A 24740-nucleotide genomic window follows, 5' to 3' on the forward strand; every position below is an offset into this window, starting at 1 on the left:
GCCAGATGTCATATGTGATGCCATAAAACACACACAAGCATTTTAGCCTTGAAAGGGAAAATAGCAGGAGAATAGGTTTGGTAATGATCCAGACACAATTGCTAATAGGATTAGGTATAAGACCTGGAAGTCGGAATAACTCTTCTCATGTCATGGTTTAGGAGAAGGGCTTTACCCCTCTGCCTGTCTCCTGTGCAGCTCCTCAGCGCACACCTGAGTTACTTGCTAGTTTTGGTGCAGAATTTGAGCTCCATTTTGTTTTTTTTGTTTTCATATAAATTCCATATATGAGAACTTGAGCATAAAAATAACTTAATTTAGGCTCAAGTCCAAAAATACTTTAAAATAAGCATTAAAGCTGGTGGGACCGTTCAAGCTGCTTAAAGCCTATGTTTACTCACTTGTTAATTGGTATCCTCAGAGCCCAAGTACAATGCAGTTAATGCAAACTTTGCCATGAAACTCAAACAGAACAGGATCGAGTACTGCTGGCCCATATGTAAAAAGATGAACTTTCTAAACCTGGCTATGACAGGGGCTGCCCAGGCAGCATATAGTTGCATGTCTAATAAAGAGGAAGAGCGCCAACGAGAGGAGAGCTCCCGGGGACCCGCTGCGGAGGCCTGAAGAAGTTCAGAAAACTTTTGCGGGGTGTCTGAGAAAGAGCAGAGTAGCTGTGGTTGCGCGTGTGTATACTCCCTTTACATAAAAGGTCAAGGGCACAGTCCAAACCAATGGCACTGGCTGCCAAATCCATTCTGGACATGGAATTAATTAAAAATGAGGCTGCTCTGAGGCAATGTATCGAGTGCTGAGGCCCCTCTTCTGTAGAAACAAGTGCACACACACGTGCATGCAAATAGTCCAAACTGAACGGATCTGTTAACCTGGTGGGCTGACCTGGCTGCGTTAGGCCATGACGTGTTTTCACTGAGCTGGCTTTCTCGCCCTATCTAGTGTGGACACCAGCTTGGCCGTCTAAAGGCTGGTGGCTCACTGGTGGCTTGCTGGTGCTGTGTCCTGGAGTGCAGCAAGGCGATAAGCTGCCAGAAACCAGCTCTGGCACGGCCCTGGCTCTGGTGGCTGGAAGAAGGAGAGCTGCTGTGGCCACCTTGGCACCTGTGGACAGGTGCAGCCACACGTGTTTGGTCTTCTCCAGCACAGTCACTGTGTTTCGAGAACAAATATTTATATTTCAGCAAAGAGGCAACCCTTGGACTGTAATAGCAATACTATCAGGCTTGAAGACCTTTTAACAAGCCCTGGCTGCTAACTCTTCGTGCAGAAAGGTTGGTTAGAAGAGAAGTGAATATTTTTGCTGGGCTTTGGAGGGGATTTTCAGTTCTGTTTCAATTATTGTCTCAATTAAATCCTTGTTAACTTTATGTTAGGTTTGAAAAGAGTGAGCTGGGGTGAACATATGACATCTAGTACAACATTACATGAGATGGCTACTGGTAAGACTGAGTTCTGCAGAACAAAGGATTTCTCCATTTTTGTGTCTTTCAAATAATCGAGCACATCGATAACAACAATGTAACCCAACTGATCATTCAAAATCTAATATTTTTCAATTTCTGTGTTGCTATAGTCTTAAAAACAATTCACTACTATCATCTGCCTTTGTTGCAGCCAACTATAAAGAAAAGTGAAAAAGCCCTCACATCCCATTTAAAATACTTCTTTGCTTTGCTCCTGTTTCAGTAGGCAAAGTTATTCATCCTCAAAACACCTTATGAGAACAGTCATAGGTCAGACCATCTATTTTATTCCACAAAGGGTATTTTCATCTTCCTGGAGACAAAGATATTTGCTATGAGTCAAGGTCTATTCCTCCCTTCAAATGTCAATACTGCATCAATCTCTTGGCTAAAAAAAATTCTTATCCTCTTTTCCTTCCTGCCTGATTACTGGAAGATTGCATGAAACCTACTGTTTTCTGTTAATTTTTTATTTTCAGGAAGTGAAGTTACTAGTTCAAGGTCAGAATCTTGTCTGTGACTTTGCAACTTTAGCATGATGCTTGTGATTCTGAATATTTTTAATTAACTGTGAGTATAAAAGTGTACAGCATCATTGGTATGTTTTGGTATTGAGTGACAATCCCAGGGTCCCTAAATGCTATCTATTGAGCTGAGTATTTCCCTATAGAATGAGTCAATTCTACATCTTATATTTGTAGTGTCAAAGCTCATCACTGTAAACTTTCCAGGATGGCACAGGATGTTCTTCCGGAGAGATGTACCCATGTATTTGATTTGTTGTGGCTGTTCAAAAAAAGGAGGAATGGTCCGGTCTGCGTGTGAGGGCCCTTGCCAGGCTGCGTGGCTGATGCATGGACCAAGGCTGCTGCGTCAGCCGGTGCCTCGCTTCTTTGTTTTCCAAGGTGAGCTTATTCTTGTTAGCTTGAAAACCAGAAGAGGGAAAGGTCTGTGTACCTGCGGCTGAGAGTCAGATCAGTCTGAACAAACTGTTCATCCATTTTTGCCTATTTCTTATGGTTACTCACTCTAAAAATCCAGGTTCAGGTGGTGATCTGGACCTCCACATTACTCGCACAAGCTATCTCTTTGATTTCACTGAGCATATAAAAGCTAATAATTGCTCATGATCAGCAGGAAAGGGTTCTGGTTTATAATGATTTATTTTACTACTTGTGTTAATGTGCCGGTGGAATAGAAGATAGTCTTGTGAGCACTAAGTAACATGAGTTAAGTAATGACTCAGGTTTCCCCTGGAGACTGTCAACATGTACGGTTTTCTCCAACCATTTTCCACATAATTTCAAAATAATTTCAAATGATTATGAGTATTTATTGATTAAACTGCTTGACCGGCTGGACCCTTGGAATCTGTGCTGGCTGATGTTCAGTTCTTCACACATTGTGTAATGTGCACCTCAGCCAGGACTATTCCCACAGACTCTTTCCTCCCTTTTTTTTAAGAGAAAGTAAGTAGCCAAACAAAAAAACCATGAAATCGCTTTGGGCTTTCTGATTTTTTGCACAGACATTCTATTCATCACCCTTCTCATTTATTAGGGGATCTACTTTCTCTCTTCTTGGCAAACATAAAACTATCCTCTTTTTCTGTTCCTCTGTAGGCTGCTTCTCTCTCCTGTGTTTCTCCTGGCTTTCTTTCCTTCCCCAGGGCTTTCTGCTGCTGCGCAAGGCCCCCTACCAACTCCAAAACGCAGTTATCTTCATTTATGCTCCATCATCCTGGCTAATTGCTTAGCTGCTGCTCCATGCGCAGCCAGGCTTTTGGCCAAACATCCTTTTTGTTAGCGCTCCCTCAAATTTTTTCACTCGGGCACCTTTCTCTTTTTGGCAGCACAGCCAGCTTTGGTGGCCTGCTGCTCCCTTCCTCCCCCAACGCGTTTCTGCATCCACCGGGGATTTTCTCTCAGCTGTGCCAGTTCGGCTCCCTGCGAGGCTGCAGTGTGAGCAGGCGCATGGATACGACACAGCTTAAAAGAAAGGAAAGCACAAACTCCGAATATTTCAAACCCGGATCAGTGCCCAGGGTAGCAGGTCAGCAGAGCTGCGGGGCAGTGAGCTGCAGCAGGAGGACACCGAGAAAGCTTCATGTAATTACATTCTGTTACCCTCTCCAGCTTTAAGGCAAACCGTAGTTTAATAACAAATACATCGGTTTGGTTGTCATACTTAGTGCCATGCTATTGCAATATTTATCACTGTTTAAGGGCAAATCTGTATTTTTCTAAATGCCTTATTAAAAAAAGTAACTATCCACACTTCCCTGTTAAAAGATGTCTGTGGTTCTACCAACTAAACACAGCTGATACTGCAATAAATCCAATATAAAAATAAATACAATGAATACAATACAATTTAAGTTTTTGTTTTGTCTGGTTAGTAAATGGTCTGCAGATAAGCTGGTTGCAGCAGACATTAAATTATATGTTTCAAAATTTTCCTCCCTTTTATAGTTTTACAAAATGCTATTGTAAAACTACACCATAGTGTATTTGCAAGACTGTGTGAAAATGGTGTATCTACTTATCCTTTGAATTTGGTTCTCCTTTACAGTCTCTAAGAGGATCTTCTAATGGGAATCTCTACAAAGCAAATGAAAAGTAGAGATATTTCTTTGGGGAAAAGAAGTCCTAATAAGCTTGCAGTACTTTGTGAGAGTTTGAAAAGTGAATATGTATGGATGCCCGTGGTGGAGGGGAGGAAGGAAACCTACAATGTATTTGTCTGAAGACAGGATAAAAAAAAGAAACCAGGAAAGATTTTGCAGAAGAACTGCTATAATTTTATCTCTGTGCCATTAGCCCACATATGTAACAGACAGAGGAAGCACCCCTGTCTAGTCACTTCTGTTGGCCCAGCAAGGAAAAAATCTGAATCACACGGGTAACTCAAGTCAGCCAGATAACAGCAGAATTGACAGAAACAAAACCATCTGTAGAAGTACTTTAGATACCATATGTTTAAGTTTTCTCAGTATTTATAAAAACAGAAATTAATCAGAATAGATACTCAAAGTAGTTGCTGATGCCTTTTGCTAGAACAGGCAATTTCCAGTAGGATTTCAGGCTCCTTCAAAGTTTCTCGATTAGGAAAATAGGATCTGATTCTTTCCCACTCCTATACATACTGGAGTAAGAAAGAAAATATTTCAGAAGTTTAACTCTGGTCAAGTCGTCAAGTTACCACTAGAAAATACAAAAGAGAAGAAGACTGCAGTTCCCTGCCAAACTAAAATTTGCAGGGGAGAACAATATGGATATTCTAGCAGTTAGCCACATTCAGACACAATAACTGTCATAGGACTTCTCCACTGGGACTCAGAGATAAGCAGTACGTTGATCCAAGATATGAGTTCTTTAGATGGGTTGAGAAATTTAACCACAAGATGGAAACTGGCTCTAAGTGCAGGAATAGCTAAATGATGCATTCGACCTATCATAAGGGCTGGAAATCTATGGCAGTAAAGATTAAAATTTGTGTTATGTTAAGTGGCTGACTCAGAGAGTTTTGAAACATGGCTCATATGCAATAACCCAGCTAGTGACATGGCCTGTATTTCCTTTGCTCTTTTAGCAAAACTGCAGGGTTTGGGGCTGGGTCTTGGGAAAGAAAAGCTGCTGCATTTCCACCTCATAATGAATTTGGGGTTGAAGTCAACTCTTTAGGTCTGAAGGAGCAAGATATGTGAAATAAGTCATGCCTGAAATGAACACTCTCACAGAAGAATTAAAGGGAGCTTGCTGCAGCTAACAGTGTGAGTATAGGGTTCAAAAAGTACAATGTGCAACAGGAATTTGGAGAATCCTGGGAGTCAATATTGGCTCTTTCTTTACAGAATCCACACTTGTTGGGTTCACTAGGAGAGTGACTTGCAGGCTTCACTTCTCCGTTTGACCTTTTATTGTCCAATCTTTCCATGTGAGTCCAAGTAGATTAGAAGAGCCCTTGTAGCCTCTATTTTGGTGCATGCACAAACACACACACATACGCACTCAGAGCCAAACTTGGTCTGAGCCGCCCCAAATCATGATCGTTACTTCAAGCACGAATCATTTACTCCAGGCTGTTTCCTCAAACACTTGTGGTCTTAGTAACCTGTTTAGACAAACATAACAAAAACTGCACCCTTCTGAAGTCTATAAACCCTCTGACCTGTGCAGTGTCACCAGGTTGACAAAGTGAATACTTCCATGTTATAGTCATTGCAAAGAGAATTCCCCATCAGTCCAGTACAACGTTACTGAAATGATGGTTGAGGTGGCCTGCACTGTCATGTGAACATGGTGCATGTCTCTCATGAGACTTTGGCACCACTTTTACCAGAAAAAGTTGATTGAATCAGTGCGGATTTCTTCATTTCCTGCAGTCAAGACATTTTGGCTTGATCTCTCCAGCTGGGTCCATGTAATCAACAGCCTCATTGCTCCTGGTGATACTCCTTTGCAACAAATGCCTGCACAGAACAACAGCCTCCAAGAGCTGTTGGGCAACTTTGTCTGGCATCACTGTTTCCTACTGCTGATATTCTTAGGAGCTTCTTCATGTATTTTCCAGTATTTTCCATTAAAATACATCTCTCACATGTGTATCATTTTCATTTGGGGTGCATAATTCTTAATGAGTAATAGTTTCATAGTGACTTGGGCTCCAGCCCTGAGAAACCCTCTATCAGTGCATGAAATTACTGAACTAGACAGGAAGGAGCAATATTGGCTGTTCACGAACTGGTATTTATTTTAACAAAAAGTAGAACCATGGTTGATCACATCAGCCCTTGTCCAATAACTTCTGAACATTTGGGAATACCCAGAGCACCTGACCTTTCTCTGCTCCATTTTATTTTGCTACAATCTGAGCTGTTTGCAAATGATGTATCTAAAGTCTAGAAGATTTAAAGATCACCAAAAAGATAGTTATATAATCTACGCTTCCTTTCTAAGACCCATAATGAATTTCTATGTTATTTTTAGTACATATTCAACACGTATTATCTATCTATTCATGTTTTGCAACGGGAAAACCCTTTTTTCCTATTTAATATATATAAGTAATGACTAAAATAAAAATAACATTTATTTATAATTTAAATAACGTTTTCAAGCATGGTTGATAATGACAGCTAGTATTGAGATTACCTGACAGATCTCTTACTGTAATATGTTTGTTCCTTTTACCTTTTCCTAACTTCAGATAATTCTGCTGAAATTTTTCATTACTAGTAACTGCAGCAGGGTGACATTTTTGTGTATCTGTGTGAAAAAACCCCCCCAAATCTAAATTATTTGGCTCATTTGAGATAAAGTTAGGGAATAAAAGACAGTCTCCTTTAGTAAAAAAATGAATATTTTTTCCTGGGAATAGTTTCCCCTCCCATTTTCTACAGCAGGGCTTCAAACTTGGCCAAAGGATGGAGGGAGAAGAGGTGCCTGAATTGAGTATGGAACCAGTGTTCTCTGTGCTGCTAAAGATGTCCATATGGGATTGCTTAAATATTGGAACTGGAGGGATAGTCAGAGAAAAAGAGAATTAGGCTTGTAGAGTGGAGGCTACAAGGAGACCACCTGGGCAGCGAGAGTAGGAAAATCAGAGGAAGATATTTTGAACTGTGGAGAAATTGGAGCTGAGTGGGTAAGGTAAATGTGGAAGAGTGGAAGCTGAATAGGGAATGGGAGCTGTGCTGCACTACAAACTGTTTTCTGAGCTAAATAACTGGGGGACCAGAGCCTCAGGGTATGATCTGCTGTGATCCAACAGGTGCACGTACACTTGGAGATGAAGTGACTGGGCACGACCTTGGGACTGAACAGACCTGGAAAGGATGGGGGGAAGAAAGAGGTAAACTTCAGGGAACACAGAAGAAAGTAAAGATGCCGTCTCTCACCTGCAGAGGACTCAAGATTCCCAAGTCCGAGCATTCCTCTATTGTCAATAAACCCTCTGTAAGTGACAGCTTAACCCTATTCTTGTGGTGGGTAAAGATGTTCCAAGCAAATGATTTTAGAGACACTGTCACACAAAGCAATTTCTGTTTTTGACGAATTTCTTCTTTTAAAATCATTGTACCTTCTCTCATTCACCAGAGAGGGCAAGCTAGTTCTTGGGAAGAAATCAGAAATATGTAGAAAGAACTCTTATAACTGCAGGACTCCTACTTCATGTGTTATTTAAGTTGATGGAAATGCCTGATTGCAGAAAGATGGGCTTAATTGTTCAGATAATCAAGAAGTGTTCTAAGAAAATGGCTTCTATATGGCTATGAAATTTCAGTGTGATGGCAGGGAAGCTATGAGCATAAAAATTTTCAGATGTGACCGCTTCCAAGTGGCTAATCTGATGCTTAAGAAGTGGTGATCACTCAAAACCCTTATCTTATGTCAGTTGGTGTTATGCTTCGGACAGATATAAATAAATGCTGAAATATAAAATAAGCAGATGCTAGATATTTAAATTGTGCATCTAAACACATAGCTGCTTCACAGTGTTCACTCTCTTCAGGTGCCCAGGTGCATAGACTGGATAATAACACCTTCTCATATGCCTGGAGCACTGTGAAAATGAATAAACATTTATGTTTCACAAAGATGATATGACAATGAGCACTAGAGAAAAATGATGATGCTCATCGCTCCTGAGAATGGGCTTTGAACACTGAGCAATGCATAAACACTGTGACCACATATTGAACATGAAAAAAAAAAAAAGGATAGCTACTCAGTGATTGAAGCAGAGGTCCCAGTGGAAAAATACTATATGATCATGTAATTAAAGCAATCTTAACTGAGGCATTTCCTCCTAATTTTAGTGTTTAACTTAACTTCTTTAATAATTCTTTCAATATAGTGTCTTGTTGTGTTCATGTCACACTGAGTTAAACCTTCAATTTCTTTCTTTTGCACACAATTCTTAATATTTGGGAAGTCTGAAGATTCATGTGAATTGATGTAGGTATCTGGAGAATGAAGAAGTGATATGCTGCACTTATAGCTTGATTTATATCCAATTACCAAAATAGAGAGGGGCCCCAGTTTTGAAGATTTTTACAGAAGCTCAGTAATTCTCCTACCATTAATTACAAGAAAAGGGCATGGGATTTTAAACTCTTTGGCAGGATTCTTCTACTGTGCATATGCAAGACCTAACACAATAAGTCTGCTCTCAAGGTATGCCTGTACTGTAAAAATTGACATAGTACAGGTTCCTTGCAGAATTTCATCTCTTATCTTCCTTAATGTCCAGTTTAGTTCTTGTTGCTTTGGCAACTGATTAAAAACAAAAAAACAACCCCCCCCTTACTTAGTTGTATGCAATCCCCCCTTTTTTTCTTTCCATAAAAGTGCTCATAAATGATTTAAACAAGCATGAAATTAAAGCTGCAATTTAGTATCAGCTTCAAAGAAAATCCTTCAAGTACTCCCCCACCCCACCCCCAAAACACACAATATTGTTTAGGATTATCTATTTATTTATTTAAGTTCAGTTAAAACAAACGTACAATGTTTCATTGAAACTGTTGCACTCCCTGCCAACAACATAGCTGGACTGTTGGCCTCTGACAGTACAGTGGATATTTACATATGTACAAGGACATACCATAGGATGCCTGAAGTTGATGGCCTAACAAATACACTAGATCATAAAGGTTGTTAAGTCACAGCATTCAGGAAATTGTAACATCCATGGTAAGTTTTATGAGAATCATACATGAACCCGAACAATGCTTTTTTATGGACCCAAGTGACTCCTGTGTTTATTGCAACATATACATTTGTAATAAATACAATCTTAGTGTTTTTTTTTTAAACACACCTTAGGTGTAAACACATTATTTCCACTTTGTAAGCACTACATTTTGCTGTAAAAGAACATTTCCTTTGACATTTCTTATACAGATGTACAACATGAACTCATTGAAATGATGCAATAATCAATAATGAGAGGAATATATACATAGATCCCAAATCCCCAACCTACATTATATACACTATACTTACAGTATATACACAATACAATTTATGTACACAGACTATCATAAATATTGAAAAATAGGTTTAGTTTTAATGGATTAATGTTTTATAAATAACATGTTACATTTATGATTGAAATACCATGGAAGACAGTAATGTCTAACTGAGGTGACAAAACAGTGGTTTAATACTGAAGCTGCTCTTTCAGGTGGTTTATTTAGGTAACTTTAAGCAGACAGGTTTGAAAAATTCTTATGCCAGCCCAGCCAAGTGGAACTCAACTGTAGCAGCTGGAGAGTCAGTCATCAAATAATATGATATATCATGTAAAATACACAAATTGCTACATTAAGAGAATTAAGTGACATATATGATACAACACAATGAGGTGTCATCACAAAATCTTACTCCTCTCTGGCTGCTGAGACGGACTGTGTAGTAACTTCTCATCTACACCTCTTCCTCTTCTACCGATACTGAGAGAAAGGAGGTTACTTCTCACTTCCTTTTCTTATGCTGGCAAGGGAGGCGCTTCATCCCTTGTGTGCTACAAATTGCTTAAGGGTAGAGAACATTTTAATCCTCTTCCACCTTTATACATATGCAGAGAGGAAGAAGAAAAGCTGCCAAAGTACTGAGGCCTGCGCTCAGCACTCCTGTACATAGATCAGGTAACACGGGTGTAAAGTACCTGAGGCAGAGAAGTACCTAAGGAGCTTTAGTCAGTGCTGACTCCAGGATTGTTAATTGCCAGTTGAGTACCACTGGACTAAAAATACAAACAAGATGAGGAATCTAACTTCTCATTATAGTTGTATATTACAGAAGTAGTGACCAGTAGTAATAGTCATGCAGAAGTATTGATACAAAATATTTGCAATTTTTTCATAGATTTTAAAAGGCTGGGCAGAGATTGACATTACCTGCCAAATAGTGTCTATAATTCAGATTTGTTCCTGATTGATTCCACAAGAGCAAAAAATCTTAGGTGCTGTTTAATCAATGGATTACATGCCCTTACTTGTTCCCTGTGACACAACTACTAAGCAGAACTTTGTAAATCATATTTTTAAAACATTAAGCTAGATGAAGACAGCTGACCACAATGCCATGACTACTTCATTAATAATCTCTGTCTAGGCTCTTGTACCCAATATTGTGGTGTCTGAGAACCTCTTATGAGCCAAGTACGCTGATACACAAATGTTATTTCTCTTCAACCTGGGATAAGAATGAAAGAGTAAACATGCACTAGAAACAAAACAGCTAATCACAACCATACAGCACCTGTTTCATTAGCTAGCCAGCTAGGGCTCATATGTCATATGAAACCTACCTATTTCTGAAGCAAACAAGTATGAGATGACTATCCAGTCTATGAGGTTATCTTTAATACTACTATACAGTATAAATTGCAAGAGGAATCCCAGTTGTGTATGTGAAGAGAGTTTGTATCAAGCATGAAATACTGCTGCAGTTATTTTGTGGATTTGACTTATAAACAAAATAGTCAAGTAATTCAAAATCCAATAATGGATGAGTAATTTGAGAAATACTGTAGTTTTTGAATATTATACAACTAGTAAACTACATTAGTAGTTTAACAAAATTTTTTGTTTTCCTACAGCGTGTTCCAAGAAAGATTGGGCAGAAACAACCAAACATAGCTACGACTGACAATGGACCTTATTATCATTAATAAACAGAACTCCAAGAGGGAGTTTTATATGAATGGCATGATATGCTCCAGTGCCATTCAGTTTATATCTGCAACTGAAAGAAATCCAAAAAAGCAAAAAAACCCCCCAAACCCTGCTTCACCCAATTGCACTATTGAGTACCTCAAGAAGGGAAATGTCAAAACCATCTTTATGGGTTCTACATTAACTACATTTTTCGCAGATCTACCCATTCTGAGGGGCTGAATTTTTTTTAAAGCTTGAAAATTTGAGTTTCCATACCACTTTTGGAAACTAAAATAAATTGTAGTTACTTAGGTACACTGAGTAAGGATATTGAGAATTATTTTCATTATATTTCAAGTGAAGTGAATTCAATCGAAAGTATTTATAATTAAGAGGATTTTGACTTAAATTGGTTCTTTTCCCATCCTGGTAATTAGAACTATTTTTAAAATAAGACTCCTTCTAATTCTGCCTCTACCGAAAGGCAAACTATATTTAATTTAGGACACTGATTAAATATTTTTATGAGCTCTTTATGTTATTCTTTCATTCTTTTTAGAAAAATGTTTCTTAAAGTCAAAATAGTGCTTTTGAGGTCCATAAGAATTTTTGGTACAAAAAATAATAGTGTTTCTCTCTCTCTCTCTCATTGGTTATTTAAACACTTTGCTGTAAATTAAGAGTTATTTCTCACATCAAATGGTTCCATTAGGCACATTCAAGTAAAATAACAAAATATCCAAGTAACAATGACAAAAGCCAAACATGGCTTGATAAAAGTCTTCGGAGAGTTCTGTCCATTCTCTGGAATGGAATAAAATTGTCACTTCCTTCAGCCAGACACTCATGTGATTTGATGTTAATATCCATTTCCATCATGCAAGATAGTTTCTTAAAGACAGAGTTCAGGTATTCTACAGTCAGAAGAACCAGCAACAAAGAATCTGCATTTTAAAGGAAGCCGAATAGCTCATTTTCATTCTCAGTAGGTATCTGAGTGAACACTGGCATTTGAAGTGGAGTATTAGAGATTAAACCAGGACAGTTAATGGCCATTAGATGCAACATTCTGGGTCCAATCTAGAATAATCAGTGTCATACACCCAGTCATCACAAGTATACCACTTAGAAAGAAGAGCACAGCCTGGAAAGAGAAAATATAAAGTACTTCAGTTTCTGCTACTAAATCTACAAAAGTCATGCCCATATATGGCACAAATTCCAGCCCTGTGCATAAGATTTTAATTGCTCAAGAAGGAAGGATGACTAGTAAAAAAGACAAGGATCACAGTAAACAATAAGGAGATAGCAATCTTTTTCATACTTGGAGTCCTTTTTCAAATAAATTAATACATTTATTTTCAATAGAGCACACCTCATCCTCAGCTGAGGGAAATGAATGCAGCTCTGCTGATACCAACGAGTGTGTCACTCTGCACTGGCTAGATTCTGAGTCAGTATGTCTAAGATCAGTAAGGGCACCAAGATCAGTCAGGATGACCCAAATGATCAAATGGAGGTCAGCTCTTAGAGGGTAAGTTAGGTAAATAAGTCTTGGAAGAAAGTTTAAGAGATAACCACATGGCTTTTTTGTATGGCTTTTATTGGTAATCAGTTGAAATCTGGTTGTAGTGAGCAACAGAATGATTTAAATGTAGCAGTACTGTTGGGTTGGGGAAAAAATAGATAAGTCGCTGAAGTGAGCTCAGCCTCATGATGGTCTTCTCAGTTTTGAATACATGAAACTACCATCTTGATTAAGATAATATTAAGTGCCAATTCACTGACTACATTCACCAGAATTTCAAAATTCTTAAGTTATAAAGAAAGAAACTGAAGTTCTTGCTCTGAATTAGAAAGCAAATATAACCATTATATATTTGTCTATACATACCCCAATTTTCTGCACTGACTTCATTGGTTCCTTCTTCACTAATTTGATATAGAATGCTGAAGGAAGTATGAAGATCAGCATGGCAGCAGCAGATGCACCTGTATTTGAAAAGCATAAAAATAAATATATTTTTTTATAAACAGGTAAGCTTAATTTAATTAGATCGTAGCTGAATTTTCTGAGATTTGAAAGAACCTCTGAATTTCCATGAAAATGCTTACCAATGAATCCGAAGATGTCTCGAATGGTAGGGACAAAGATAACAAGCACGTTGGTAAATGCCAAAAGAGAAACTGTAATGGAACAGTGACGCCACCATCTAAACTCTTTTCCTGCCCACAGCAACTGGGTAATGGAACTGCGGATCTTTTAAAAGAAGGAAGAGAAAGGGGGGGGGGGAGAGAGAGAGAGAGAGAGAGAGAGAGAGAGAGAGAGAGAGAATTTAGTCTCCACATTGCAGTCACTGACTGTCACATGAACTATAATTTTCTTCTGGAATTATTTCAAGATTCTTTTTCTGAACACTTTAGATTTTAATAAAAGTTGAAAGGGATGAAAGTAAAATCTGTTTTTTACAGTTTACTTCTTGCACTTGAGAGGTAGCAGTTATATGTTTCTGGTCTGTTTTTCTGTTTCTCTTGCTAATTGTTTACATTTTAAAGCACAGCAAATGAGAGATAAGAAACAAAAAAATAAACTTTTTATAACAAGAATAAAACTCAGGGTTTTACAAAAAAAATTTTTTTTTCTTTTATAATATGTAAGGATACTGCTCAACAATATATAGTTAATTGGCCAAAATTCATGTTCATGGCGTACAAATGTCAGTGTGTTTTTGTTAGTAAACTGATAATAATAGTGCAGGCACTTGGAGAAATAATCTGTTCCATCCCCCCATATTTAACCATATTAAAAATACAATGCAACTGAACATATTTGAATCTACTGCTTTCTAAATGTTGCCTATTTATTTAATTTATTTCAACTAAGGGTATATAGATATTTCATCAAGCTTATTAGCAAGAATTTCTTCTTTTCAGTTAAGGGAAAAATTCTATATATTAATAAATGGTAGTTGCCAAATCAGTAAACAAGTGCAGCAAGACAGAAGTTAAAAATAAAACATGGCAGTAAGACTTAAAAAAAAAAAAAAAAAGAAATTAGAAATTACTTACTGGGAAAATAACTACAGGTACAGTTAGGGTTACAGCCATAAGTACAGCAAGACGTACAATAAGAAGAAGAACATCAGCACCCAGATAAGCAGAGTAGGTATGAAGCAATTCTGGCTCAACTTCTCCTATAATGAAAACAGTAGTTTAGCTAGATGCAGGTAACATACTTCTCAAGCAACTACTACTTCTGCTCAAAATTCTAAGTGCATTTTACAGTTTTAGCAATATGAACTGAAAGCCTCCCAGTTCCTGTAAGCATGTCTCCATTTCACACAGGGATAAGTTGGAGACATTAAATCCACTCTAATCCAATTTTAATCCTGTGCCTTAGGCCTAGCCTAATTCTACTACTGATCTCCTTTTGGGTGTGCACTTATAAAAATATTAAAAAATAGAGCGTGTGTTTAGAACCCATACTAAATGCATGTTCGCTCTAACTTAAAAATAGCGCTGTATTTTTGTACAGCATAATTCATTTAAAAGAAAACACGGAAGGTAATATTCACCATAAAATGTCAGGTATCCGAAGAGAGCAGCCAATAAATACATGAGAAACATGGCAAAAAAAGAAACGTAGGACACATTCATCATTCTTTTACGGCTTCGGCTATAAAAAAGAGGAAGAGAAATATTGTTAGCAGTGAGAAGATTGTTTTATACTACTTTTGTCTCTATAATTTCATTATACAAACGTCCAACGTTTACCTTTTCAGTTCTTCATAAATAGGAAGAATTGCAGGATGGCAGACAAAAGAAAACGTTAGGATTGGGACAGCATAGACAGTCTGAAAAACATAAATATGCTTTTTAGATCTCTCAGTAGACATTAGAATCGGGTTTTAAAGAACTTATTAGTAAATTTCCATTTTTTGACTTAGGTATCTCCTTCAGCTTTTCATAAAGACTAGCTGAAACTAACTGAAGCTTTGGCAGAAATTTAAACAACAATTACATGTTTTTGTTTTCTTAAGCCCAAATCCTAAGGTACCAAATACTCTCTAATCTCACTCAAATCCATTCTGGACTGAATGTACTCTGTATTTCTATGGAGATGTTCTGCAGCACATAGGCCTGAACCCTTATAGCCTGATATTGGTATTGGTTATCACACAATACTTCTTCCTCATATGTGGAGATTCACCACTGTAATTGCAAGTATTCGTGAGAGTCAAAACTCTGGGACTGGGAACTTAAAGCCTGATCCAAATCCTAGCACACATTTTCCATTCACGCACTTACATCATTTACTTCCTCTTCTTCTGCAATCTACTTTTTTTCAATGCTTTTCTGAACTCCCTGAATGGAACTACTGTGCCATACATAAAACTTAAGAAATGCTGTGCTGAAGAATCTTACGATGAGAGGTGCTTATTGCCATTCATGTGAGGCAGGCATCAAGCTCCTCTAATTTCCATGCATTTAGAGCATAGAAATACCCAGCCTGCAGGAGAAACATGGTGCCTAACTCTACTGGAACTGATCGTGCTAGAACATTCCAAGTTTACACTAGCCAATTACATAAGGGAAGAATGACCAACTTTACATCTTATGTACCTTATATATAGTCTCTTCTACTTATCTTCAACAGAGAATGTGATTTTTAGTCAGTTACCTGTGAATTGAAGATGAAGTACTTTGGCTTGCATATATCATCACTTGTTATGTTTTCATCTATTAAAGGTGCCAGTGTTCCATTTATAGTCATGTTCATGATGTCACTGTCCATAGGACAAGGAATCTGAAACATCTTCCAAATTACCTAGAAATAAACCCATGTATTTGTTATGTATTTAGCTAATACAGTATGTGAAAACTTCCAGATACTGTTTTTAACTTCACTTTGAAATGCAGTGTTATAAGCACTGGAAGTCTACAAAATTATACTTACAACAATCAGAAAGAAGACCATGCAAAGTAAGGAAAAACCACTGGTATAGCCCAAATATCCTGTATTCAAGAAACAGAAAACATAAAACCTAAGGTAAAGTAAACATAAACACGATTCATGTCATAAGAACATTATGACACATTACTTCCTGTAAGTGATCTTTTTGGACTGCCATTTTCTCTGTTTTTTAAATTAAGTAGTTAATTATTCATTCACTTTCTGCTAATCTCAACCCAGACCTGAAAGTTCCCAAAGACATATTAGAAAAATGCAGCAGTGAGAGTCTGTACTATTAAACTTCATTTCTTAATACTATATACAGTTTTTATTAGGTACTAAGGATGATTATAGGATTACTTCTAATAGAACACACTCTGAGCTACGTCAGACTCTTTAGCCTCCATTTCTGTTTTTACTGATTCATTTAACTTTCTAAGGTTGCACTCCAGTATTCCTTGAACAGATAATCTGTTATCTGAATTACTCACATATACTACTGAATTACAGTCATTTCAGATAAGGCATCTGGTACCAACACTCTTCTACTGCTTAGGACCCAAAATGAAAAAGATGACTTTTTATTTACATTGCAAAGACAGTTTAACTGCCCAGGGCTAGCATCCCTGTTCTTGTGAGACTGTTATGTAACAGCTAATCACAACAGTAAGGGACTTTATTTAATGACTAACAATACTATTTCACTATTGTCCAGAGAAGAACAAGTAAATCAAACTATACAGACAGAAGGTACTGCTGACCCTTCTTCTAAAACTATCTGATCAGTTGTCCTTTTACATTCCACAAAGCTAAAAAGATACTTGTCTCAATCCTCTTTTTTTGAAGAGACTGAGAGTAATTATCTAAACACTAAGCAGTCACAAGAGAAAGGCTGGGAGACAGCTGTTGATTCACATAGTACTTTAAGACTCCAAAATCTTATCAACCCATTTCCCCAAAATATTTTCAGTGTAGTTTTACTTTGATTGTACTTTACTGCTTACCTAAATTTTTCAATAAGGACAGAGGAAGAATGAGAATGATAGACACCATCAGCACCAGGTAGTCGCCATTAAGATACCATTCTCTGTAGGAAAAAGGTAGTATTTATGAGTAATCAAAGTATTTTAAAACTATGACATCTGTAGTTTAGTCTTCACACTTATCTTCTCCTATAACATGTGGCTATTAAAAAAAAAAAAAAAAAAAAGCAGTATCTGGTATCACAAAGGATTAGTATTCAACTTACTATACTGACCTAAAACCCTTCAGGTACTTTCTCATCTCACCCCAAACCTGTGTTGTGCCTTTCCTTTAGTGTCCTTTTCTAAAATGAGTATGCATCTGGAAGTCAGAAAACAAGAAAGTAAATGGTTGGTCAAAAACCAGCCAACTGGGATTAATCATATAAAAATAGTGTTTTGTTTAAATGTTGGTTAAATGTTGGTTCCCAACTTTCCAGATGTATTAGAATTTCGCAGGGCCCCAGCAGGGTGGTGATCCACTTTTAATGATAATACAATTCTGCTGGGTGCTCTGCAGGAGTTAAAAAAACAACAACAAAAAAAACAGATGAGGGCTGGAGTTAAGGCAGTAGCTCAAGCCTACTGGCTAAGAAGACTCCAATAGGCAGGGGGAATCTGCCTATTGTGGCACTGGGGGCACGCTTAGTCCCTTCCAATATAGAAACTGTGTTAAGAACCTCAGAAGTTTTCTTCCTTTAGAACATTCTTGTTTATTCCAATATGAAGAAGCAGCTGTTTTTTTTAATAGAGACTTTTGGAATGTTTTGGAGTGTCATGAGATCATCATCTTCATTTGAAACTCAGGAAAATGAAGCTGGATCGGTGTAAATATGATGCAATTTCATTGAACTAATGGAGCAGCTGAACTGAATACTTAATAGTGGCAGGGTAACCAATTTCTTTGTCTGATCCTGCAGGAATATCCTATATTTGTTAGATAATTCAAGTAACATTAAGTATTTATCCCAAATAACAATACTTTAAATACCGTTGGATGATACTGTAAAAGGATGCATTTCAAAATGGATTGTATACTATTTTGATAAACAAAATTTAATGGCCCTATTGGAAATTGGGGCATTCAAACTCAGTTGTTGAATTATAAGTCTATATACACTAGTGGAAATAAGGAATAACTTTAACAGGCTTGCTCTGGATTTACGTAGTAAATCCAGAAAGAATTTGATGATCTCTTTTCCAGTTTTACCTGGAATAGCTGAATTTAAAAAATGTATTTTAGAAAGTTCGGATGTGTAAGACATTAATGTGATGTACCTTCCCTGGCTAGCCCCTCCTCCTCTTTTTTAAGGAAAGACTAGCTTAAAAGAAGCCAGAGCTCAGAGTCATGACATTTGACACAGTCATAAGAATGTGTACTGTTAGTGTGCATGGATCACACGAAGGCAATGAGAACTTTCAGACTTCTCTGTGCTTAAGAGTGAAGAATGGGAATGCAACAGCTTAAATGTACATGGAGTATCTTAAAAATCGTTAAATGAATTGTAATAACTGAGCTAATACTTGTTATACTGCCACACAATCCCAGAATATTTTTTCCCATATTAAGCATTATTTCGGGGCATTTCAACAGGTGTAAGTGCTTACATTTTAGGCACCAGGCTGCCAGAATGGAATCCATGTCAATGGTAGCCACTCAGACTCCCCCATGCAATGCATGGAGTCAAAATGGGGTCCACAGTTGCCAGCACACTGAGAAAAGATTTACTTTAAGTCAGTGTACAGCTACCTCTTGAATCACAACTGATTTTGAACTCTTCCCTGAACAGGACAGTTAAAAAGTACTTGTCTCCAAGCCCCCTCATAAATATTGCCTACTACAGGGACTTTCTTGAGAAGTGGAAAATAAGGACTTGAATTCAGCCAGAGAAGGAAAATGAACCTTCTAGGAAAAGAATTCACAAACACTACATAGTTAACCAAATAGGTCAGGTGCTTTCTTCGAGTCCATTATTATTATTAAAAAAAAAAAAAAAAAAAAAAAAAAAAAAAAAAAAAAAAAAGCAAGCTAGTACTGTCTTCCTGACAGTATCTATCATCAAACTGTAAGAACACCATATGTGTTGAACCCCTTGGGGAACACAGGCAGAAAAATGCCTACCTTCTGAACTCAGGCTTAGGCGTGAGTTGGAGTCTTGAGCTGCTCAGCCCTCTCAAGACTGGGACACTTCAGGACAAGGCACAGAAGTACAGCTCTGAAGAGTGAGATTTATAGCACTTAACTCTATCCATCTGAACTCAGGCATCTTGTTTTAGATAGCTGTTTTGACACACCCTCTCAGTACAGAGTGATATGATAAATTGCTCTTGCGAGATGCCCAAAACAGGTGTCTAAGTCAGGTGCACTAAACTGACCACTAGACAGTCACCTCTCTCCATTGATTAGAGTGAGACTAGGTGACTAGCTCAAAAGTATCTGACTTTCAGACTATTATGGTTAGTTCAAATGAACCCTACCCAAGGAACCAACTTTTAAAGTCAAGCAGAAAAGCCACTATGGAGTTAAGGTGTCTCCAGGGCTAAATGGCAGTGTGTCTATTTTTTTGGTCTTAGGCATCTAAACTCTGTTAAAGTTCAGTGTTTAGCCCCCATGCCCCTTTTTGAAAACTGTCTCTTAAGACCTTCTTTACATAACTGCACCTTAAACTTTTATTCAATCACTTCCCACAATATTAACATCATAAAACCAAAATTATCAGTCCAAATAGTTGGAGTACTTTAAAAAAAAACCACCACAACCATATTTACCTTCCATTACTGAGAGTATGTATGGACTGGTACATTCATCAACACTTACCTGACATTCTTTAAAGAACAGCTTTCTGTAATATGATGCGATACCTGTATTTTTCTACCCTTTTCCCAGAACACGCTGGACCTAAATCAGGTGGACCACTCTGGGAAGGGCAAACTTACTGCATCTCTGTCTGAGTAAGAAGCTACCCTATGATGTACCGAACGTGGTCTTCACATAAAAATGTATACAGTCTCCATATTTCCTTCTCCTAATAGTTTCTCTGATGAGGCGTTCTAACACCTACCCTGTGTTCTCTTCGATGTTCATAAATGTCTTGATGACCAATGGTAACTCATATTTCACTATGAAGAGGTAGCTTGACATAGCTGTAGGTGAATAACATCATAAATCATTACAAATATAGAATATGGCACAAGATGCAAGAATCACATAACATGTTTCATAACTTCACTTGAACACAAGCAGTTAATGAACACATGTTGTGTGAAAAAAAGTCTCCAAGAATAAATAGGGAATAATTATTATTGAAAGTACAGACATTTTTTAAATCTTATCCTCACCTCCAATGTTCTGCATTGTAATTGATCCAGAAGCAGCAAGTTTTCCAGCCATACCAAATGCCTTCATTCCTAATTGTTCATATAATAAAGAGCCTAAAGAAAACAAAATAAAATCCATTATACCATATACCCAAATGGTATATGCCACACAGGTATAGTATGAAATAAATAACATCTGTTTGTAAAATAATTGTTTGCCATACCTCCTTCATTGGCAGTCTTCAAAAGGAGATGCACTGAATACAAAGAAAATATTGAGACGAATAGCAGGAGTATCCTAAGGGGAGGAAAAAAATGTGACTTTTTAACAGCTATAAATGACTTATCATAATCATTAAATAAAGACACTATTCTAGGAGAAGAAAGTTAATACCAAACATATAAAAAATTCATATCAAAATAAAACTTAGAAAAAACTGTATATTCTAAGGCTAGCTAAAAGTTTTGAAAACCCAATTAATGCCTATTTTAGAAAGACTTTTATACTAAAATTCATTTCAGAGGCACACAGAGAAATTCTAATGTAGGATTAAATAATATTTATATTTAGTATAAGGTGACATAAGCATGGACAAGAATCAGGCCATTATAGTTGGACATATTTGACATACATCATCTAACAAAATAACAATAGGAATGGTTTTGTGTCATTGTAAGAAACTATTTGTATTCTCTTCCTTTCATTGTTCAGTAGTTATGTCAGGAGTCTGTCTTTTAAACATCAGATCTGTGACTACCTAGCTAAAGTAAAGATTATCTCTTTGTCTTAGACAAATAAGCTTTTCAACTTAAACCTGTCGTTTTTTTTTTAATGCAAAAAAAAAAAGAAACTGTGAAAGTCTTAAAGAATGGACTGAAAATTAAGGTACGTTAACAGCTGACTATGTTTGACTTCAAAGGCAAATATGTGTTGATCTTAAGAAAAAAATGCTTGCTTTGTTCAAAAGCTACTCTTCATGCATGCTTACAAGGGAATTGCTAGTGGCTTGTCTATCTTCCCTATAGGTTTTATGTGAGATGTATACTATTTCCAGAAACACATTTTTACAACATGTCAAATTCAAATCTCTCAAGTGAACCACAACATATTCACTTCCTGGTGTAGCACACTAGGGGGGACTGTTCTTCATAGCTGAAGAACACAGAGAAAACCTATGGTCCATCACAAAAAAAAATAGCCCTTCTTGTAGCAATACAAGCATTCTGCTATAGAGGAATAAACCTAAGAAACAACCTATCTGCTCAAAAATGTGAAGCTCAATTTATGAATTCCCAGTGTACTCTTTCCATTTCTTTTTGTGTGATTTTTAGTGTGGGTGAAAGCAGTAAATACAGCCTGCAAACTGGAAGCAAGAACATTCGAGAAAAGCTTTACAGGTCCGTACAAGGAATCTTAGGAAACCTGTGTTAGTATGTCTACTCAACACCTGCAAACGCACACAGATAAACCCCTGTATTTGTGAAAGATACATACTAACTGGGATTTAATTTAGTCGTCTACTAGAAACAGTAGAGTGAAATGTGTAAGGACTGCATTTCATTAAAACAGTACAGCTTCTGGGTGCCTTAGTCCTAACCTCGAATGGCTTGATAGTTCAGTCAACAAATTCATCTAGAAGCTCATTGAGGTTCTGGCTTCAAGACCAGAATATTCATTTATTTAGCACAGCTCTGAGACAAGTGATGTCATACAGTCTTCAAGAATTTACTGTCATAATCAACTACATCCAGATTTGAATCTATAGCCTAGTTATTAAAAAGATGTCTGTACTGCCATTATTACTGTAAATTATAAACCCTCAGTATCATCAGTGATTGGTATTTCCACTTTCCTTTATCTGAACTACACTAACTATACTTAAGTTTTAAAATATAACAAACTAATTTACCTTTAAATCAATATTAATGAAAATAGATTTGAATGCAGTATCTGGAAATGAAAAGTAAACACACCTAAGCAAATCACTGTAGCACCTGATTGTTAAAACAATAATTTTGAACATTTTCAGAAAAAAAGGACCACAGTTAGAAGCAAATCTGTTCAAATATCAATTAAATTTATTTTCTCCCCCCCCCCCATTTTTTTTTTCTCTTCAGGGATGTTCTAATGCGCATTATGCAGGCTATCTTCTGCCGTTTGCAGAACAACTTTAGAACATGAAATTGGCAAGAAAACGGGTCAAGTAAGTATTTCTATGCTTAATTTATGCTGCTAAGCAGAGTTTAGTATCATTTAATTGAAAGTCTTAGCAAAAATAAATAAATCACCAAATACTTAAAATAAAATCCTTTAGACCAAAACTTTAGTTTTTATTGGAAACCACTGATGTATAGACATCACCCCAGTATACTGGGAAATATCTTGAAAGGGAATCTGACCTACAACTTTCTGGAAATCTAGCAACAGGGTAAACTAAATTTTGAAGATAAACATTACTCTACACTTGTTCTTGAACATTCAGTACATTTAGCTATTTCCAGGGTAAAAATACAAAGTTCATTTAAACATATTCACGGATTCTCATGAGCACTCAGTCACCGAAATTACACGGTGTGAGAGCTGAACTGCCTCCAACATATGAAGAATATTCTTTCCTAAGACATTTATGCTACTGTGGCCTTGTCTTACACTTGAAGGGTTTTGCCAATACAGATACACCAATAAAGATATACTGGTAATTCCCCCCGACCCCTTGCAGGGAGACAGAGCTGTTTTTACAGGTATAGCTTAAAACAGCTCCCTGAATTGAGTAAAAGCACAGCAGTAAAAGGGATTTTTTGTTGATTTATGTTATATCTCTGCAGGCATAACTGTATCAGTTGGGGGGGGGTGTGTGTGGAAAATCACATCCCTGGCCAGAAGAACTGTGCCACAGAAACTTTTAAGAGTAGGCAAGGCCAGACTTGCAAGAAACAAATAAAAGAAAAATCTAGGAAGATGAGGATTATTTTAATTTGCTGCAGTTCTTTTTGTGCACTTATGACTCCCTCTAATGACAACAGGAATTTTTCAATTAGTTCAAGTCAGTGAGCTCTGAGAGAAAAGCAAATACAGATTTCAGTCTGTTAAATGCCATCTCTCCCTTCTACTTGCATAATAGAATTTTCAAGGGAACTCTAACAGTTATTTATGAAGAAACTACAGCTTAGGAAAGTACATGAAAATTTACTGTAAATTGTTCTGTAGGTTGCAGAACTTGCAATATATCTGCTTAATTCATACAAGTCTTTCTGAATATATCACAACCTCTATTCATTAAAAAACATCTCATAAATCCTATAATGCAATCCTGTGCCTATGGCAATGAGTGGGTATTTTGTAAAGGTCAAGTTTTACCTCAAATATTTATCAAGCATCAATTACAAAGCAGACAGCTTTTTTTTGATGAACCGAGAGATACTTACACAAAAAGAGCAATTCCAGTGTTAGCCATAGCATAAGAAAGACCAAGGATGCCACTACCCACAATAGCATTGCTCAGATTAAATACTGACATTCCAAAGGAAGTAGTACCAGGATGCTGAGAAAAGGGAGATAAGTAATAATTAATAGAAAGTTATCACTTATTTCAGAATTAAAACAAACATCTTCTATTTGGCAAGAAAGCAAGTGTTTAGCACGCTAATTTTGAAATGCCATTACAACATACTTACATACTGAGTTTCATATTTCTTCTTTCCAACATTGGAGTCAAGTAAGAAATTTTGATTTTCTGGATCAATATCTGCATAGTGGCTGTAGGAAAATATTTTGTTTTTAATGGTCATCACGAACGACTTGTATATTCACTTCCCTTTTAACATTTCCACTCTACCTCAAAAGTAAATTAGAAAGCCAACCAAACAACCGCAGAAGAACCATCCAATCTCCCATTCTGCTGACTACAAAACCTGTTGTATGTATTCACGCCCGCAGTCATTTCCGCTTATCTGCGGCGTATGTAAACACTGGGTACGTCCAGGTCTGACCCGGAATTTAAGCTAGTATTAGTATTAAAACAAGCCTTCGCCGCGCGTGCGAAGGCTCGGGTGCTGCCCAGGCAGCGCAGAAGCCCCCTGACCTCTTCATGGCAGCCGGCTTGGTGGGGTACGGGTAGCTGAAGTCGTTGCTGTTGGAGCTGTAGCTGCTGCTGTCCTCGTCGGGGGAGATGTTGAACTTGCCCATCTCCGCGCTGCTCATGGCGGTGCCGGGGGGTCGCGGCCGCTCTTTTGTCCTTGGCGGCCGGCTCGCCGCGCCTGCGGAGGTGGGAGGCGACGTCAGTGCCGCAGCGGGCGCC

The 24740-nt window shown here is 37.4% G+C and overlaps 1 protein-coding gene across 2 annotated transcripts; it reads right to left on the reverse strand.

Moving 5' to 3' along the window:
- Nucleotides 1-8940: 8940 nt before the first annotated feature.
- On the reverse strand, nucleotides 8941-24708 carry SLC38A2 (solute carrier family 38 member 2). Of its 2 annotated transcripts, XM_026072431.1 has the most exons (15): nucleotides 24525-24708; nucleotides 24118-24199; nucleotides 23869-23984; nucleotides 20667-20740; nucleotides 20464-20556; nucleotides 20187-20268; nucleotides 17107-17189; nucleotides 16106-16164; nucleotides 15830-15976; nucleotides 14923-15002; nucleotides 14724-14824; nucleotides 14218-14342; nucleotides 13264-13408; nucleotides 13043-13140; nucleotides 8941-12292 (listed from the first exon to the last, which is right to left on the reverse strand). In XM_026072431.1, exons 1-15 carry the CDS (start codon nucleotides 24641-24643, stop codon nucleotides 12194-12196), a joined length of 1503 nt encoding a protein of 500 aa, XP_025928216.1. In that variant the 5' UTR covers nucleotides 24644-24708; the 3' UTR covers nucleotides 8941-12193. The 2 variants fall into 2 exon arrangements, with proteins under 2 accessions (XP_025928216.1, XP_025928214.1); XM_026072429.1 differs by having other exon boundaries at nucleotides 13043-13408.
- Between the last annotated feature and the right edge of the window lie 32 nt (nucleotides 24709-24740).

Source organism: Apteryx rowi, unplaced genomic scaffold (assembly GCF_003343035.1).
Source record: "Apteryx rowi isolate R43461 unplaced genomic scaffold, aptRow1 scaffold_341, whole genome shotgun sequence".
Taxonomy (NCBI): domain Eukaryota; kingdom Metazoa; phylum Chordata; class Aves; order Apterygiformes; family Apterygidae; genus Apteryx; species Apteryx rowi.

Excerpts from the sequence above, each read along its gene's own strand:
- SLC38A2 (XM_026072429.1), bottom strand. The coding sequence starts at position 24,643 with ATGAGCAGCGCGGAGATGGGCAAGTTCAACATCTCCCCCGACGAGGAC. Across the intron at positions 23,985-24,117 it reads AGAAATATGAAACTCAGTAT|CATCCTGGTACTACTTCCTT; the intron begins GTAAGTATGTTG and ends CCCTTTTCTCAG. Across the intron at positions 15,003-15,829 it reads ACTTCATCTTCAATTCACAG|ACTGTCTATGCTGTCCCAAT; the intron begins GTAACTGACTAA and ends TATGTTTTTCAG.